The sequence below is a fragment of the Pantherophis guttatus genome, chromosome 6 (genome assembly GCF_059756535.1).
Source record: "Pantherophis guttatus breed Tessera chromosome 6, ASM5975653v1, whole genome shotgun sequence".
NCBI classification, from domain to species: domain Eukaryota; kingdom Metazoa; phylum Chordata; class Lepidosauria; order Squamata; family Colubridae; genus Pantherophis; species Pantherophis guttatus.
The window spans coordinates 76124612-76144031 of NC_142068.1; the positions used below are offsets into that span (position 1 = coordinate 76124612).

At 40.6% G+C, this 19420-nt stretch overlaps 1 protein-coding gene across 3 annotated transcripts in view; it reads left to right on the forward strand.

Annotated features, from left to right (window-relative positions):
• The window catches only part of MICU1 (mitochondrial calcium uptake 1), a 166551-nt gene that overhangs the window by 11034 nt on the left and 136097 nt on the right, over nucleotides 1–19420 (forward strand). For all 3 annotated transcript variants that reach the window (XM_034425988.3, XM_034425984.2, XM_087871778.1), the window contains exon 2: nucleotides 13657–13818. In XM_034425988.3, coding sequence (XP_034281879.2) covers nucleotides 13658–13818 — 161 coding nt within the window. In that variant the 5' untranslated portion in view covers nucleotide 13657. The remainder of the gene's footprint in view (nucleotides 1–13656; nucleotides 13819–19420) is intronic.

Sequence of the window (19420 nt, forward strand, 5' to 3'; positions counted from 1 at the left end):
ATGTTTTAAAATATTCTGATCCCTCCTTATCTTTAATCATCAGAGTTAATCTATTCATTTCTGCAGTCTAAATTTTTTTTTAGTTCTTCTTCCAAAGGTATTTTCTCTGATTTCCAGTTTTGAGCATATACAATTCTTGCAGCTGTTATTACATGTATAATCAAATATACATTTTCCTTACTAATTTTTTTCTGGAAAGATACCCAGTAGGAACAACTCTGGTTTAAATTCAATACGTTGCTATATCATTTCTTCCAGCCAAATTTTAATCTCATACCAGTAATTTTTTGCTTCGGGACAAGTCTACCACATATGGTAATAAGATCCTGGTGTTTGATGACATTTCCAGGAGGTGGCTGATTTATCTTTAAACATTTTTGCTAACTTCTCCAGTGGCATATGCCATCTATAAAACATTATATATTGATTTTCCTTATATGCTGTGGACATTGTTAATTTGTACTTCCTTTCCCATAGTTGTTGCCATTTTTCAAACTCAATTGGATAACCAAAATTTCTACCCCAGGCTATCATCGTTTCTTTTACTTGCTCCTCCTCCAATTCAATGTACAACAAAAAATTATTTAAAAAAAATATTAAGTTTTCCTCTGTTCCCATGAGTATCTTATCCAGTTCAGTCTTTTCCATATAAAAACCATATAATTTAGCATCTTTTTCTATGTCTCAGAGGTATTGTGGGAAATTAAGCATGGCTGCTACTGCATTGATTCTGCTTATAATTTTCTGTCAAGAGGCGTAAATAATCATTTTCTGAATAAGTAGACGGACTATCAGGACTTGATTTTATTATTTGTCTGGCTTAGGCAGAAAATGGCATAATGGACTTGGTATATTAATTACTTTCCCAATCAATAGCTGCATTTTAGGGGTACTAGATTGGTCTACCTTCATGAAATTATAAATAAATGCTGAGTTGTGTGTATAAGAGTAGAATAAAGAATGTGTAATGAGTGCATTGTTGTTTTCAAACCTCAAAATGTTCAAGTAGAGATCTATTCGTTCAAATGTGGCTCAAGATACAGGTAATCACAATTGAGCCCGAAAAATCTATTGCCACATGAGACATTTGTTAAGTGAGTTTTGCCTCATTTTACAACTTTTCTTGCCACATTTGTTAAGTGAATCACTGCAGTTGTTAAATTAGTGACATGGTTGTTAAGCGAATCAGGCTTCCCCGTTGACTTTGTGTGTCAGAAGGTTGAAAAAGGGGATCACATGACCCTGGGACACTGCAAACCGTCATAAATGTGAAACAGTTGTCAAGCATCTGAATGTAAATCATCCTGACCATGGAGATGCTGCAATGATCATTAGTGTGAAAAATGGTCATAAGTCACTTATGCCATTGTAACTTCGAATGGTCACTAAACGAACTGTTGTAAGTCGAGGACTATCGTGTATTTTACTCTTCTGTCTTATTGTTACAGCTTTACTCCTTTATAATCTAATTGTATTTGAGCTAAAAGGCTCCATGTATTAGTAGCTTTTTAAATACTGTAGTAGAATTTGTGGGGGGAATCTTTCCAATAAATAATCATCTTGAATTAACCTTTTTAAAAGATGCAAGGTAGTTGCACTGGCAGTGGTATCTTGATTCAGTTTTGGCACAAAGAAATACAGGTAATCTTCCTTTAGCGACTATTTGCGGATCTAAAAGTGATGGAAATTTAAATGTACAATTAATCCTTGCATTTAGGACCTTCATAGGTCTGGAAAGCATAAAGATGATACACGTAGTCTTTGACTTACAATCGTTCTTTTAGTGACGGTTCCAAGTTACAACTGCGCTGAAAGAAAGTGACTTATGACCATTTTTCACACTTACAACCATTGCAGCTTCCCCACTGTCATGTGATCAAATTTGGATGCTTGGCAACTGGTTCATATTTATGACGATCACAGTATCCCAGGGTCATCCGATCACCTTTTGCGACCTTCTGACAAGCAAAGTCAATGGGGAAGCCGGATTCACTTAACAACCGTGTTACTAACTTAATACCTGCGGTGATTCACTTAACAACTGTGGCAAGAAATGTTGTAAAACGGGGCAAAAATCACTTAACAGATGTCTCACTTAGCAACAGAAATTTTGGACTCCATTGTGTTCGTAAGCACATCTGTGGGTTCACGTTGTTTAACAACGGAGTTGTTGGTCCCAAGTGTGGTCACTAAACAAGGACTACCTGTAAAAGATTTCAGGGATAGATGCAGAATAAATTCTCTTTTGTAACTGACATTAAACTTGAAATGGAAAGCAAAAACTGGTTTCAAGGATGGACCTAACTGAGCATTATTTTGTCTGAAGGATATTTTTGTTGTTGTTGTTGTTGCTAGTGGGAAAGGCCTCCCTAGCTGTTTCCAAAATGGAAAAATAAATCATGGGAAATGTTCCGTGGACTGCAGCCAATACATTTCAGTTGAGGAGAGTCAATTTGTACAGTCAGCAGTGATGGTAATGCACTTTACGATGATTTGCCTTGTTACCCGTTCCATGAACGTGTCTTGAATGATGATAACTGCACCTGACAATTATATCACCTGCAGAAAAATGAAATATGGACCATATCTAAGACGTGTTTGTTGTTTGACGTCTGCAGCGTTTTAATTATCATATCCAGAATTGTTACTAGAATCCAGAACTGGTCAATCATTTTAGCTACAATTCAGTTCTTATTTTGTTCTTTTACAGAATGGATATTTATTGGGATAGGTGTCCTCTCAAAGCCATAACAGACATTAATCAGACTGAGATAATAAATTTTCTGAGGTGAGAAGACGACAAACATTTTGGCTTCTGCTTAATCCTCAGATGGTTGAATCTAGATCAGTGGTGGGTTGCTCCTGGTTCTGTCCGGTTCTTACGAACTGGTAGTAAAAGCGGCGGGAAGCTCCGACCACCCACCCGGACGTCATAATGGACAATCTGCGCATGCGCTGAAGCGCGTGCGCTCCCGTTGCAAACCGGTAGTAAAGGTAAATAGAACCCATCCCTGATCTAGATGATAAGTCAGTGCCAGTTTTGCTCTCCCAAAGCTTTCAGAATCTGTTAACAAATCCCAGAATAGTCCATGTATACATTGTCTATGAGAAGAATCATAGAATCTTAGGGCTGGAAGTCTTCTAGTCCAACCCCCTGCCCAAGACAGAAGACCTTATTCCATCATGTACAATTGGCTATCCAATCTTTTCTTGAAGACCTCCAGTGATGGAGCATCCACAACTCCTGGAGGCAAGCTGTTTCATTGATTAATTGTTTTTACTGTCAGGAAACTTCTCCTTAGTTCCAGATTGGACTTCTCTTTAATGAGCTTCCACCCATTACTGCTTTTACTGTCCTGATGGGCATTGGGCTCTTCTCTGTGACAGTGGATATTCCTCACATGAAAAAGATGTGAGACTTAACAAAGCTGATATACTGGCATATTGCCTATGATAGTAGCAAGGGCCTCTATGGCAAGAGATGAAGTTTAGCCAGTTTAGTTTCTGCTCTCAGATGAATGGAATTCCCACTAGGTTGGAATTAATATGATAGCCCATTAGCCTGAGTTCGGTCAAAGAAGCTATCCATTTGCAATGGGTATCTTCTTCCAGAAATCAAATTCGGATTTATACCAAAAGTAGAGTAATGAAGTTCTCTATTGACAATTGTCCTTTTTGAAGTTGTCTATTGACAATTGTTGAAAGATTTTTGCACCAGACGACCTGTCATTGGTCAGGAATCTAAAAAGAGGTTAACATTTGTATGCTTAATGATGCTACATTAAATTTAACGGGTCAACAGAAATAAGACTCTAGATTGTTCATAGGATTAAGAGATCAGTTACAGCTTTTGAGTGGTGCCTGCTGTTTTATTAAAACAAGCCATTGTTAGTTAGTTGTGTCCTAAGAATTGCCCACACTTTGGTCTTAAGCAAAAATGGTCTTAATCAGAAATCCATCTTAAGCATTATTCGTAATGTTTACCTCAAGAATAGAATACATTTGAGACTTCCTTGGGGCTGCAAGAAAGGTAAAATGAGTCTGTCTCATTCCTTCAGGAGCCTGTATTTTGTTTGGATATGAGGCAAAGCATTGTTCTCCCCCCTCTCTAATCAACCCTTGATTAGAAGTTTGCTTGAGTGGGAACATGGCACACGTGGCTTGTCTCGTGTTTATATTCTCAGGTGCTCCAAATGTTTCGAAGAACAGAGCAGATCTCACTTTCTGTTTCCTGAACTGAGCTTGGAGCTAGATGAGGGAGCAAGAAATTGCAGAGACCCCAACTCGTAAGGGATACATGAATTAGAAAAGTATGATCACAGGACATCAGCAGGCTATGCAACTACGAGGTGCCTCCAATAAAATCAGTTGGGGTAAGCTTCTATTGATACCACCAGCTAGACCAGGGGTGTCAAACTCAAGGCCCCTTGGGCCAGATGTGGCCCGCGGGGTGGTTAGATCTGGCCCGGGGGCCGTCCTGGAAACAGGACCGGCAGGACTGGCCTGCAGTGCCTCTGCCAGCAAAAATGGAGCTCGGGAGGGCTGCGTGCTCAGGCCTCCACAGGCGCCCCTGACACGAGTGACATTGAGCTGGCCACACCCACCCTGGTCATTCTCATCGCCCCCCCCCCCCCCGAGGTCAAACACAACCCTGATGCGGCCCTCAATGAAATCGAGTTTGACACCCCTCAGCTACACAGTGCTCTACTGAGCATATTGAAGGAGCAAAGCATTAAGAGTTGAAAGAGACATCCTCGCCTACGATTGAATACCAGAGACCAACACTGGCTACTATTAACCATGACTAGCCTACTTTCCTTTACATCTAAAAGGGACACGAAACTTTCTGCATATGAAATTATTCCTGCATTTTTGCCGTCTTAGGAAGCTGACTCAAGATTTTCTCTAATTCTTTCTACTTTTCTCGATCCGCTAACAACTCGTTGGTTAGCTCATCTATATGCACCAGCTTTGATCTTTGAAATAGTTGTTGGGAGTTAGGGACTTCCTTATTTCCCATGTGCTATAAGAGAAAAGTGTCACAGAAGTTGCTTTGATCTCTTTCCACATTCTTGACTGTGTTTTCGGAGGCTGAACCAATCAAGTTGCTTGTAGAAACCGCAGTGCAGGAGCATGGAGTGTGACACAACGTTGTCTCCCATCTACTAAATGGGAAGGAGTTCCCTTTTGTTGTCAGCCTCTTTAGCAATAGATAGTGCTGCCTTTTCTTGTGGGTGTCGTCTACGTTTAGAGTTTGCTAACGCACATAAATTCAGCAGCATCACAAATTCACGAAGATTGTCTCTCCTAACCTGCTTTCCTTCTTGCCTTTTTCATTAGCAAACTGGTTTTTGCTAGGATTGGTTGATTTTCCCTTGGCCTGCTTTGAGTAGTTTTACTAGTGCTGGGCCTTCATAATTTGATAACCAGAATATATTCTTGTGGAAGGTTTGACTTGCAATTAACTTCAGATGTAACACCTCAAGTGACTTAGCCATAATTGAGAAATCAGGAATCGACATCAGGAAGATTAATTGCAATCTTTCATACCCAGGGCTTTCTTAATGAGTGGTGACAACTGTTACACAACAAAATGTTTGCCGAGGTCGGTAATGCTACAAAACTGACTCTCTTAACTGTCCAATTAAAATCTTGACACTCTGAACGGCTGATGCTCTTTTTTTTGTTTGAGCTTGCATCCACATAGTTTGTCAGGGTTGACGTCAAAACCAATATGGACTTTAATATTATCGGAAGTCTTAGGAAATAATTTCACAGAGTGCAGCACTGCCTGCCAAGTAGCTGTTCTGAAGGGGCCAGAAATGTGTGATGTATTGTTGGATCTCTGATGAAGCAGTGAAAATTGGACAGCAGTGGAGGCTTATGGAAAAAAAAATGCTGCCTATGAATAAAATGTTTTGAGTGAAACTGCTTATAAAAATAGTTCATGATTGACTGACCAAACCCATGCTTCAGAAACACGCACCTTCTTTCCTGCAAAAGAACACTTTTAAAAATTTGTTTTTAATCTATCATGAGCATCATTCTGTATATAGATTTGTTTTTTGGGGCCCTGAAAAAATCCCTTTAGCCAGGAAAGCCAGGAAAGTTTGTGGAGATGGAACGAGAGAAATAGATGTTGAAAGCTGATTCTGTTAACTTTCTTCATTTCCTGCTCTCTTATTTTATGGTTTATTTCCTTTCAACAATCTTGGAAGTTTTGCCCAGCGTTAAGTTTTTGAATGGTACAGCTTTTTCTGCATCTTAGATATTTGCATTGTGAGTATATTTTTCACTTCACAATGCAGGTAATCCTTGACTTACGACCATAAATTGAGCCCAGAATTTTTGTTGCTAAGTGAGACATCCATTAAGTGAGTTTTGCCCCATTTTTATGACCTTTCTTGCCATAGTTGTTAAGTGAATGACTGCAGTTGTGAAGTTAGTAACACGGTTGTTAAGTGAATCTGGCTTCCCTGTTGAATTGCTTGTCAGAAAGTTGCAAAAAGGCATCACATGACCTTGGGACTTTGCAGGTGTCATAAATATAAACCGTCGCCAAGCATCTGAATTTTGATCACGTGACCATGGAGACGTTTGTAAGTGTGGAAAACGATCATAAATCATTTTTTTGAGTGCCATTATAACTTCGAACGGTTTCTAAATGAACTGTTGTAAATTGAGGACTACTTGTGTTCCACAATTTCCCCTTCTTCTAACTATTGTAACTACTTCGTCCATGTGTCTAGGTCAGGGATCAGCAACCTTAAACACTCAAAGAGCCACAAAGGTCCTAACAGGAAGCCCCCCATTCAATTGTGGAGCCGACCGGAAGTCCAATTCCCCCACCATAGAGTCTCCTCCTAGCACGGTGTCCTTTTTCCTCTATCTATCCTAACCGAAAGCTCTATCAATTGTGGAGCCAACCGGTGACAGAGAGCCGCAGCAGAGGGATGGAAGAGCCACATGCGGCTCCAGAGCCGCAGGTTGCTGATCCCTGGTCTAGATCATGCAGCATGCTAAACCTGAGCAGACTATGGTTTGTTTGGTTTATCTCAAGTGGTTTATATTCAGTAGTGCATGGTTAAAGAAAGCATGAATTTGCATGGTCTGTGCATCCAGCTAATATGAATTTCAATTTTAGTTGATCTTAAGTCTTTTTTTTTTTTATTGCTGCTTTGATTTTCTGTTGAGTGACTAGGGACGGCATGCTATGATGGAACACTCTGATTTATATTAAGAAGTTCAGACAGATTTGTTTAATTATACATAGAAAGTAAATCATCTATTAGCTAGATCCGGAGAGACTCAAATTATTGGGACTATTGAGAGAAAGGATAAAAAGATCTGGAAGACTATTAGATCACTGCAAAAAAGAGCTTTCTGTCTCTTTGCTGTCATCTAGAGTTGTTTATTTAAAAGTTTTATTTTAAAAATTAATACAGCCTCCCGACTTAAGTACATAGCCCTGTTCCTCTATATTTTTGAAGCCTAGGCCTGTAGCCTTATTCATATTCATCCTCAACCACAGAAATTTGTTGGATAACCTTGAAATCAGTGACTATCTCAGCCTTTTAGGAGGAAAGGCGTTGTTGTATCCTGGAAGAAGGAAGAAATAAAAATTTCGGCATTTTTTTTTCTTTTCTTTTTTAGATTTCTACCAGGAACTTAATGAATATTTTAAATATACGTGCTATGTTCAACTCAGCATTAAATAACAATCTGACAATTCCTTTTAGCCTTGTATTCTCCCTCTCCATCCTTCTTGGGCTATTTCCTTTCCCTATTTCGATTTTAATTGTAGTATAACAGCACATTGATACCAAAGCGAACCATTGTAATTCATGCTTAGGTTAAAAAATAAGCTGGGACAACGATGAAAGATTTTGGGAAGCCTCAATTTACTTTAATCCGCCTGCATTAGCTAAATAATAATCTAATATTAATTATAATTTTAGCCCGGTTGTTCGTATTACACAGGGGTAGGCTGCTGGGGATTTGCAGGGAGAACCTCTAGCTAAGATTCTGTGCAGTTCAGAGAACCCACAAATCCCACTCCTGGCTGGCCCCGCCCACCCTGCCCCACCCCTCCCAGGAGTCCCCACGCAGCCGTTTTGGATGCAAGTAAGTGCAGGGTGCACACGGAGGCTCAGGGAGGGCAAAAAATGGGCCTACCCAAGGTTTGGGGCCAGTTTCTGGTCTCCAGAGGGCCCCTGGATCCTGGGGTGGCTGTTTTCGCCCCCCCCGAGGCTTGAGAAAAGCCTTTGGAGCCCGGGGAGGGCAAAAACACCCACTCCCTGTGGTGCAGGAGGTCAACTAGGCCACACTCACCATGGCCACGCCCACCTAGCAACCGGGCAGAGAACCCTTTGCTAAATTTTTTGAAGCCCACCCCTGTTATTACATTAATTATAAAGGGGGAATTGGAAAAAGTAATTATGTATTATGCAGTGTGGCCTTACTTTCTGATCTAACCATAGTTATGTTCATGTTGAAGTTGGATTGATGGATTTATTTTGCCTTGGAAATGATGGCGAAACCTCTTGGGTCCTGCAGGAGGAGGTTTCATGCCATAAATCATTAAAATTATTTTGTAGGTTTCTCTATAAAGCAATGGCATACGTTATCTTGGAAGCTGTGTTGTTGAAGAACAAGCACCTAAAAAGCAAGACAGAACAAACAGCCTCAAACCACTTTCAAATTGAAGTGATCCTTATATGAATTGTTTCCATTTTTGCAATTCCCATGGGTACCTCTGAGATAAATTATTATTTGTGTTCAGAGACGTCGTTTCCATTTTAAAGAGTTCATGTTTAAATACTATTTAGCTCAGTGGCCAGCTTTCCATTTTTCTTTCTGTAATAATCTGGCCAATAAACTGGATTTTTTTAAATAGGAAACACGAGCTTTTATTAAAAGAACATCTTAATTACTAATGAATATGCTACAGAATGTTAAGCAACGTTACTATTTTTGCATTCTCTAGAGAGGGCAACCACACTAAATTGCACTTTCCTTACCTAGCAAAATTTCCTACTTAAACTATATTTCCATTTGTATAATATGCAAAAGAAAATATAATTTGGGAGTCACAATGGGTACATCAGGGAGAGAAATTCTACATACACACACACAAACAAACACACCAGAGGTGAAATGTAAAATTTGTTACTACCGGTTTTGTGGGCGTGGCTTGGTGGTGGGGGTAATGTGATGGTGGGCGTGGCCAACTTTTTTTGTTTTTTAAACTTTTCAAAGCATTTTTTCTAATGCTTTGAAAAGCCTCTGCCGATCAGGCAACTCAGCTGGGATCGTCAGAGAGGCTTTTTAAAAAATGCCTCTCTAACAATCAGGCAACTCAGCTGGGATCGTCAGAGACTTTTCAAAGCATTTTTTTTACCACCTCTTCGGCCAAGAGGTTGCAGAAAAAAATGCTTTGAAAAGCCTCTGACTATCCCAGCTGAGCCGCGCGATCATCAGAGGCGGTTTTTTTTAACTTTTAAAAGCATTTTTTCGTCGGAAAAGGGTATAGAAAAAATGCTTTTAACAGAAAGAAAAAAATGCCTCTGATGATCGTGCAGCTCAGCTGGACATGGTGGAGGGTGGGGGCGCAGGGATTTTTGCTACTGGTTCTCCGAACCACCCGCCACCATCGCTACTGGATCGGGTGATGCGGTCTGAACCGGGAGCATTTCACCCCTGAAACACACACACAAACACATGGAATCTGGAAGCTTTCAGGTATTGTTGAGATTTCTATGAAGACTTGATAGTGCTACATGTGTAGATCTCTAAATCTTCAAATAAAAAAATTTAGGGTAGATTATCTGGGTTATTTCCATAATTATTGGCCACTGCCTATTGTTGTTATATTTTTGTTAGGGTTTACACAAAACATACACATTTGTAGTTTGGAGAAGAGACTGACTTTACGTGATTGCAGTAGTTGGGTTATGATGCAAAGACCAGGTTGGGTTTGATTCCATGACAGATACGTCAGTGAGTACTTTCACAATGTAAACTAATCGTTCCATAAACTGGTGCCCTCCAGTTACTTTGGATTGGAAATTTTGTTGATTGGATTAGTTCTATTGTTAGATTACCTGGGGATCTCCCTTCATTTTATTAGTCATACCAACAGCCCTATGAGGTTTTTAAAGAAAGGTGTGTGATTCAGAATCACCTAACAATTTTCCATGAATGAAAGTACTGTAGACTTGAAACAGGATCTCCTTAACAATCAGTCAGTCAGTCAGTCAGTCAATCAGAATAGAGCTGGAAGGGATCTTGGAGGCCTTCTAGTCTAGCCCCCTGTTCAAGCAGGAGATCCTATACCATTTCAGACAAGCGACTGTCTTAAGGCAAGCTGTTCCACTGGTTAATTGTCCTCACTGTCAGGAAGTTTCTCCTTAATTCCAGGTTGCTTCTCTCCTTGATTTGTTTCCATCCATTGTTTTTTGTCCTGCCCTCTGGTCCTTTGGAGAATAATTAGACCCCCTCTTCTTTGTGGCAGCCCCTCAAGTACCGGAATACTGCTATCATATAGTCCTTCTTTTCTCTAGACTAGCCAAACCCAAATCCTGCAACATTCTTCATATGGTTTTTTCCCCCTCCAGGCCTTTAATCATCTTAATTGTTCTTCTTTGCACTTTTTCCAAAGTCTCAACGTATTTTTTTATAATGTGGTGACCAAACTATGAAAGCAATATTCTCTGGATATTCTGGCTGGGACTGACTAGATGTGTAATTTAGGACATCTAGAAAGCATTTACCATTGTACATAAATGGTGAGGAGGTGGAGAGGGTTGGTAGTTTTAAATTTCTGGGCATTTATATCTCGGAGGACCTCTCATGGACTATGAATGTTAACATGCTTGGGAAGAAGGCACAGAAGAGGCTGTTCTTCCTGAGAATGCTCAGGAAGATAAATCTATCTCAGCATCTCCTTCTGTCCTACTATCGCAGCACCATTGAGAGTGTCCTGACATACGGCATTCTTGCATGGTATGGGAGCAGCTCTGTAGCGGACAGAAAATCTCTACAGAGAATCATTAAAACTGCCCAGAATATCATCAGGCTCCAGCTACCAGCCCTGGACGACATCTTCGAATCTCGCTGTTTGAGGAAGTTGCATAACATTCTCAGAGACTCTTCCCATCCTGCTTACAATCTTTTTGGACTGTTGCCTTCTGGCAGAAGATACAGAACAATTAAAACTCGGATCACACATTTTCTGAATAGTTTTTATCCCAGAGCTATAATTGCACTCAACAATGAACTAAAGGGCCACCATCAGTGAGCTGTTGGACAGTATTATTTGGTCTGTTGTGTTGATGTTTGGGTGGTTTAGGGGTGGGGAATTTGTGGTGGTGGTGAGGGTTTGGGGATTGTTATGTGTGTTGGACCTGGTCTTTGGGTGTTAAGTGAATTTCGTTGTATGGGTATACTGTGTATACACGTACAATGACAATAAAGTAGTAGTAGTAGTAGTTGTAGTAGTAGTAGTTGTTGTTGTTATTATAGCATCAGGCTACGTTTTGGGTTGCCAGGAATCAAACCAAAGCATCCTAGACAGCAGACTGAGGTGATGCGTAATCTTCCCTTTTAAGATCATCAGCCCTAGGCCCAAAATGGAATTTTGTGCAACCAACGCTAGGAATCTGACTTTCCAGGTGTCTCCCAGTGGCCTGCTTGGAGTGTCTTCTAGTTCCTTTTCTTCTTGGTTTGTCATCTTTTGGACTCGTTTCCAAACAGGCGCTGCCTTTGTCTACATTTCAGCCACTCTCCAGCAGTTGAAATTTATATCTAATACACCAGCTTCAGACTGACTATGACTTGACATCTCGGTTTGATGATAATTTCTATGACATGGAGTTCAACTTGCTTGGCTGCCTACAAGATGATTATCCCTGAATTAGAGTAGAAATTCTGCCAGGGTTTAGGAAGTTCAGTGGTAAATTGTGAAGCTTAACAAGCTAGCTTGTGTTGTTGATTTTTTTGTTTTGCTACAAGATTGAAAAGGAGGTGAACACTGCAGCTTTCTAGTTTCTTCAAAGACCCCTGGATCTGCACAGTTCAAAACTGAAGCTGCTCTTGTCTTTTTAACCAACTTTATGAAGTTTCAGAGGAAAAATAAAGTACAAAACAACAACAGTAACAACCAAGATTAAAAGGGAGGGGAAAGTTAAAAAGAGACAAAGGGGAAAAAAAGGGAAAGGGATAGAAAAACAGTGACTTCCCACTTTCTTCACTACAGATACAAATATATAATAAAATAACCCGTTACTCTAAATTAAAACAAAAGTATCTTATACACAGTGTGCAAACTACACAATCCAAAAAAACCACTAAAATCCTATACAAAAAAAACCACTTACTCTAAGTTTAAACATAAACCATTAAAAATGTAAAATATCTAATAATAACAATAAAAATACTCAATATGTCTACACAGGTAGTCCTTGACTTACAATCATTCGTTTAGTAATTGTTCGAAGTTACAACAGCACTGAAAAAAAGCTACTTATGACCACTTTTTCACACTTATGACCATTGCAGCATCCCCATGGTAGTCACGTGATCAAAATTTGGATGCTTGGCAACTGGCATGTATTTATGACATTTGCTGTCAAGGTTCCAAGTAATACATCCCATTCAATAAGAACTCCGAGGTAGGCAAATTCCTCAAAGAACATTTTATTGGGACGTATCAAATTGGCACATTTCCTCGTGGAAAACCGGCTCTAAATTCCCGCCAGTTTTACACCCAATTAAAACTAAAACTTTTGTCACTTCCCCCCAGAGTCTCCAGTCATATGGTCCAATCAGCATACAGTCCAGTTGCTGGGTGACCTCAGTCTCCACCTTTTGAACTCCTGCACCAACGTCCTTGATTCCCAGGGGAAAGAATTTTATTTTGGCTACAACACCCCAGCTATCTCTACACCCCCCCACCCTGGCCCCTTCGCTCCAGGCTGTGTCAGCCCTAAAGCAGTGAGAAGAGAAACCTCCCTAGAGAAAACTACCAAAAAGAAAATGGCCACAGTTCGGCCAACTTCAGGGTTGACATTTGCACTGTCCTGGGGTTACACCATTTGTAACCTCCTATCAGCCATCTCCTTCCACTAATGACTGTATGACTGTAACTTTGTTGCTTGTATCCTTATGATTTATATTGACTGTTTCCTAATATGATTTGATTGCTTATTTGTACCCTATGACTATCATTAAGTGTTGTACTTTATGATTCTTGATGAAGGTATCTTTTCTTTTATGTACACTGAGAGCCTATGCACCAAAGACAAATTCCTTGTGTGTCCAATCACACTTGGCCAATAAAAAAATTCTATTCTATTCCCAGCCGGCTTCCGACAAGCAAAGTCAGTGAGGGAAGCCAGATTTTCATAACGATCGCACGATTTGCTTAACTGTGACAGAGAAGGTCGTAAATTGGAGCAAAACTCAACTGCCTTGTTTAACAAATTTTGGGCTCTGTTAAGTCGAGGGCAACCTACAGTCATAACAAATCTAATTATCAAAGCCTAAAAGCAAAACTTCCTTTTTATCTTTCTCAAGCAAAAAAATCCAGAAGTGCTCTCAAAACCTAAGCCGTGCTGATGCTTTTGTTCTTATGCTTTTCTTTATTTCCTTTCCCAGAATGTTGCGATTCCGTCTCCTCCCTGCTATGGCGGCCTTGGCTGTCACTTCCAGGCGCCATTTGGGTACCGCTCGTTATCCCCAAAGTCGGCGCAGGCTTATGATGGTAGCCTTTGCAGGAACAACAGCTCTAACCACAAGCACTGGGCTTCTTTGGAGAAGGTAAGTGCCTTGAAATTACCATCCTCGCTTTCCTTTGGGTTGTTAAAGCAAAACAACAAGACAGCTTCAGAAAAATAAATAAATACTATAGGTACAATTTGCAGTGAGGAAAAAAAAATGCAACCGCACCTTGTAGTTTGCATTTATATAACCTTGTTGCAGATTAAAGAGCTAGCTGATTGAATCTTTTGTTATGTTCTACATCCCTACCCAGTGGTGGAATTCATATTCTTTTACTACCGGTTCTGTGGGCGTGGCTTGGTGGGCATGGCAGGGGAAGGATACTGCAAAATCTCCATTCCCTCCCCACTCCTGGAGGAAAGATATTGCAAAATCTCCATTCCCACCCCACTCTGGGGCCAGCCAGAGGTGGGTATTTGCTGGTTCTCCGAACTACTCAAAATTTCCGCTACGGTTCTCCAGAACCTGTCAGAACCTGCTAAATAGCACCCCTGTCCCTACCGTTTCATTCCCTAACCCAGGTTTGCTACTGTTTGCTGTTGTGAGGTAAAACATTGTTCAGCATTACAGCTGTTTTATGAAGGGCCACCTAAGAGCTCTGGGCCGTAAGATATATAGTGTGGCACTGATGTTGGGGGTGACAAATTAGTCCACGGCGCTAGCGTAATATTGCTTTCCTTGCATCTTGTTTCTTTTTAAATAAATTGGCAAACCTCCGAAAAAATGCAGTGAACATGCACGTATCAATTAAATAGCATCTATATTGTCATTTGATTTTAGAATCACTTGGCAACAGCATGGTGACCTGGTTGACCCGGCCTGGGGTTTTAAAGTTTCCTATTTGTTGTGTGGACAAATGGTTTATATGCTGGAATTGCATAACATAGTTAACTTGAATCCTTAAAACCTGCTTTCTGGGACTTGTATGCTATTATTGAATCATAATGCCAGTTTGATATAGTGGTTAAGGCACCAGACTAGAAAGCAGGAGAACATGAGTTCAAGTTCCTCCCTAGCCGTGAAAACCAGCTGGATGATTCTCTCTCTCTGTCTCTGTCTCTCTGTCTCTCTCTCTCTCTGTCTCTCTCTCTTTCTCTGTTTCTCTGTCTCTCTGTCTCTCTCTCTCTGTCTCTCTCTCTTTCTTTGTTTCTCTGTCTCTGTCTCTGTCTCTCTCTCTGTCTCTCTCTCTTTCTTTGTTTCTCTGTCTGTCTCTGTCTCTCTTTCTCTCTCTCTCTCTCTCTCTCTTCTCTCTTTCTGTCTCTCTCTCCCCCCTCCCCCCTCCACCCCCCTCTCTCTCAGCCAACCTACCTCACAGGGTTGTTGTTGCAGGGAAAATAGGAGGAAGAAGGTTCACCTTCTTGAATTATTTGTAAAAATAATATTTTTACACATATTTTATTTACAAATATTTTAATAAAAATAATAAATTAACAAATAACTAAATAAATAAATAATGTAGACTAGGAATTCATAACACATAACACTTAAAATGAACCCGCATTAAAGTCACGATCCACAATTGCTATATGACACAGTTAACTGTAACTCAGGCAAACTCAATCAAGATATTGTTTTGATCTATTTGTAAAGGAATCTTTCCATAATGTGGCTGGACAAGAACATACTGTGGCTGCTATTTTTCGACATGTCTACTGAGAAATACACTTTGTTGAATTCAGTGGGATTTAATCCTGAATTCATCGGGAATGTTTAGAAAACCAGAATTCACAAGTGTTTATTTACATACCTGAAGTTGGAATCAGAAGTAAGTTAGGTGAACTTGCATGGAGGAGCCTTTTAATGAGGAACACCAGCTAATTCAAAGTGAGATTTTGTATAAATAATCTAACAGGGAAATTTACCCGCTACAAACATGATATAACACAATGCGTGGTGCTGGGTTTTTGTTCTCCAATTAATTAGGCAGATTCACTTTCATGGGTATATGAATGCTTGCTGTGCTGCAGAACTACAATTATGTGGGGGCAGGAAGATAATGAATTTTCTTCTTCCTCTTTGAAGTTTCCCTTGCATCATACTGAGACTGTGATATGTGACACTAATAAGGAGTGTGTGTGGTTTCCAGTATGCTGTCTAACCTTGTGTAGTCTATTTCTGGAGCTGTTTCTCTTAATGAGGAATTCAACGAGAAGCACCCTGATAGTAAACCCTGATTATTCCTTTATTTTTGCCCTAAAATGAATGGGATTTGTGAGCTGTATTATCCCAATTAAAATAGTTTTTAAGGAAAACACTCCTAAATTGCCCACCTAGAGTATTTGACAATTATGCTATGGGCCTTTGAATGGTGTGGGAAGCCACCCCCCTCCTAGAAGAATGAAATATTTTGAAGAATATTAAAAAGGCAGAATATTATATTTCACTAAATGAGAAATGGAGAAACATGTTTTCTTTTAGAGGCAGGAAGCATACTCAGCCTTAATAGCTATTGCTTAGCGCATTGTAAGCCGCCCTGAGTCTCCGGAGAAGGGCGGCATATAAATCAAATTAAAAATAAATAAATAAATAGCCCACAGCAGATATTTTGTGCCCATTAAGAAAGACTGGATCAGCCTATCTACAAAACAAAAGACCTTCAGATCCAGGATGATGGGATTATCCTGCAGGACAAAGCCATTAAGCCACAATAGGAATTGCCTAACACCCTTTCAGAACACAAGCTCCTTCATTGAATCATCTCAGAGAAGACCAAACTTCAACCAAATTTAGCTCGGACAAACACCTAGGATTTGTACTTTGCCTATAAAGCCAGCTATGACCCCTACATAACCCCTGCATGGCCCCATAGGAGTCTGACAACAGCCAATAGCATACACGTTCTTTCACAGGAACAGGAGGTTCAAGTGCAAAGCCCAAGGAAAGGTATAAAAACCCTCCACTCTCAACTCCATGTGGTCAGCTACCCAGAACCCTCCATGTTTCCAGTGTCTTTCTCCCAGTTTGGAACTGGACCAGGTGGATATTTCTTCCAACAATGGCATGTTGAAATGTATTCTTCAAAAAATAGAAGGGTGTAGGACAACTCACCTTGGCCAACTCGCCGTGGCCAACTTGCTGCCGCCAGTTCACCATGCCAACTCCTCTCTGCCAACTTGCCACAAGACAACTCCACGTGACCAACTCAGGCCATGGTGACAAGTTGCCGCAGGCAGCCAGAGGAAGAACCGGGCAGGCAGACGAGTGGGTGGGCAGAGTGCAGAGCCCAACGGGCAGGGGACTTCCCATTTTCACACCCCTGCTGCCGCCACGTTAGGTTCGGAGCCATTGCTACCACCGCGCCAGGCTCGGAACCACTGCTGCCCCTGCTATACCGGGCTCAGAGGGACAGGTGTGAAAATGGGAAACCCTGACTGCCTCCCGCCCCCCCCCCATGCGCTCTGCCCTCCTGCTCACTCGCCTGCCTATCCAGCTCTCCCGCCAACTGCCTGTGGCGAGTTGTCCTTGCAGTGAGCTGGCCCTGTGGAGTTATCCTGCAGTGGGTTGGCCATGAAGAGTTGTCCCATTCTGAAAGTAGAGCATGGAGCAATGTCCAATTTTTCTTCAGTTTTATTTCCATTAAAATGTAGTATATTTAATGTGGATTCCCATTTCAGTAATACATTGAATAATTATCCCCCATCTATCATATCAAAGAATACAATTTGGTAATAATTTTGCTCTACTCTGAAGGCAGAGGATAATGTGTTAAAGTAGCTTCCCTCAATATAATGTTCTAATGCGTTAGTAGGGTTTCCTGCTATCATGACCAGGTTTAACAGATTAACAGAGTTGGAAGGGACCTTGTAGGTCATCTAGTCCAACCCCCTGCTCAAACAGGATACCCTACACCATTTCTGACAGATGGCAGTCCAGTCTCTTCTTGAAAGCCTCCAGTGATGGAGCTCCCACAACTTCCAAAGGCAACTTCTGTTCCATGGGTTGATTGTTCTCACTGTCAGAAAATTTCTCCTTATTTCCAGGTTGAATCTCCCCTTGATCAGTTTCCATTCGTTATTCCTTGTCTGGCCTTCAGGTGCCTTGGAAAATAGCTTGACCCCCTCCTCTCTGTGGCAGCCCCTCAAATATTGGAACACTGCTATCATGTCTCCTCTGGTCCTTCCCTTCGCTAGACTAGCCATGCCCAGTTCCTGCAAAAGATTTCTAATTTGTACTGGCGGAAATACAAGTTGTCTTTATATTAATGGAAAATCTGAGAGAGGACCTCACAAGGACATTCAAAAAGGGCAAGTAGAAGTAATTTATTTTTATGAGAATGAAAGAAATCCAAGGCTGCTATTATCTCAATAATAGGAGATTGAGATGGAAACAATTAGAATTTCAGCAGAGAGCAAAATGCTCGTAAATGTGAGTTGGAGCTCCTGAACACGTTCGGATGATTAGAGATCAGTCTGGTATCCATCTTTTTCATTTGTACAGTGCATTTATCTTTGTCTCTAGAGTCCAGTACTTGATTTTATTCACCTGTCTATTTCCATCTCTTCCATTACTGGGCAGGAATTATGTAGGAAAGAAAAGAATCATCAAAGCTGCAGCGTTCTTAGCTGTTTAGCTGTTTTTTCAAGCGATGGCCAAGTTATGCTCACTCACAGTGGCCTGGCCTGATTCTTTGGCGGTAGCTATAATACGATGCCTGGATTTCATGTTAAGCTGGAAATCCACAACACGAATGAACAAGCTGCTTACTTTTCCCTTTTCAGTAGGGAAATTACCTGGGAAGGATAATTCTGCATTAGGCTCGAACTCTGGATTAAAGGATTAAGTATTTGTAAACACGTCAGATCTCATGCATCAATGTAAAGCCATCCTCCCAAATCCAGGCATAATGCAGAACTGTCCTTTCTGCGTTGTTTATGCAGTGTTAACAAAGTGAAAAATTAACTGGGGGTTCTTATGGTAGCTTAAGAAATCAAGAGTCCTGGTTTAACATAATACACAAACATCAGTTTTGGCTTTTAGAATATAATTAGAATAGAATTCTTTATTGGCCAAGTGTGAATGGACACACAAGGAATTTGTCTTAGGTGTATATGCTCTCAGTGTACATAAGGAGAATAAAATACATTCATCAAGAATAAAAAAGATACAACACTTAGTGATAGTCAAAGTTACTAATAAGCTATCAAATCATACTAGGAAACAAAAACAATATAATTGAAAGATACAAGCAACTTGGTTATACCCGTGTTTTCCCCAAAATAAGATCGTCTTATATTTTTTTGAACCCTGAAATAAGCACTTGGCTTTATTTTCGGGGAGGTCTTATTATTGGAGCAAGATGGGGCTCCTCTTGCCGTCTTACCTGATTTCCAGCTCTGCGTTTAAATATTTTCGGGAAGGGCTTATTTATTGGTTCAATTGGTTCAATTTATATGCTGCCCTTCTCCGGAGACTCAGGGCAGTTTACAATGCGATAAGCAATAGCCTTCATACTTTTGTATATACCTGCTTAGTAGGGCTTTCGCCCCCACCCCCAAGCGGTGTTCTTTTTTATACAAAGTCAGCTTATTGCCCCCACAATCCGGGCCCTCATTTTACCTACCTCGGAAGGATGGAAGGCTGAGTCAATCTTGAGCCTGGTGAGATTTGAACTTACAGTAATTGCAGGCAGCTGGTGCTACTT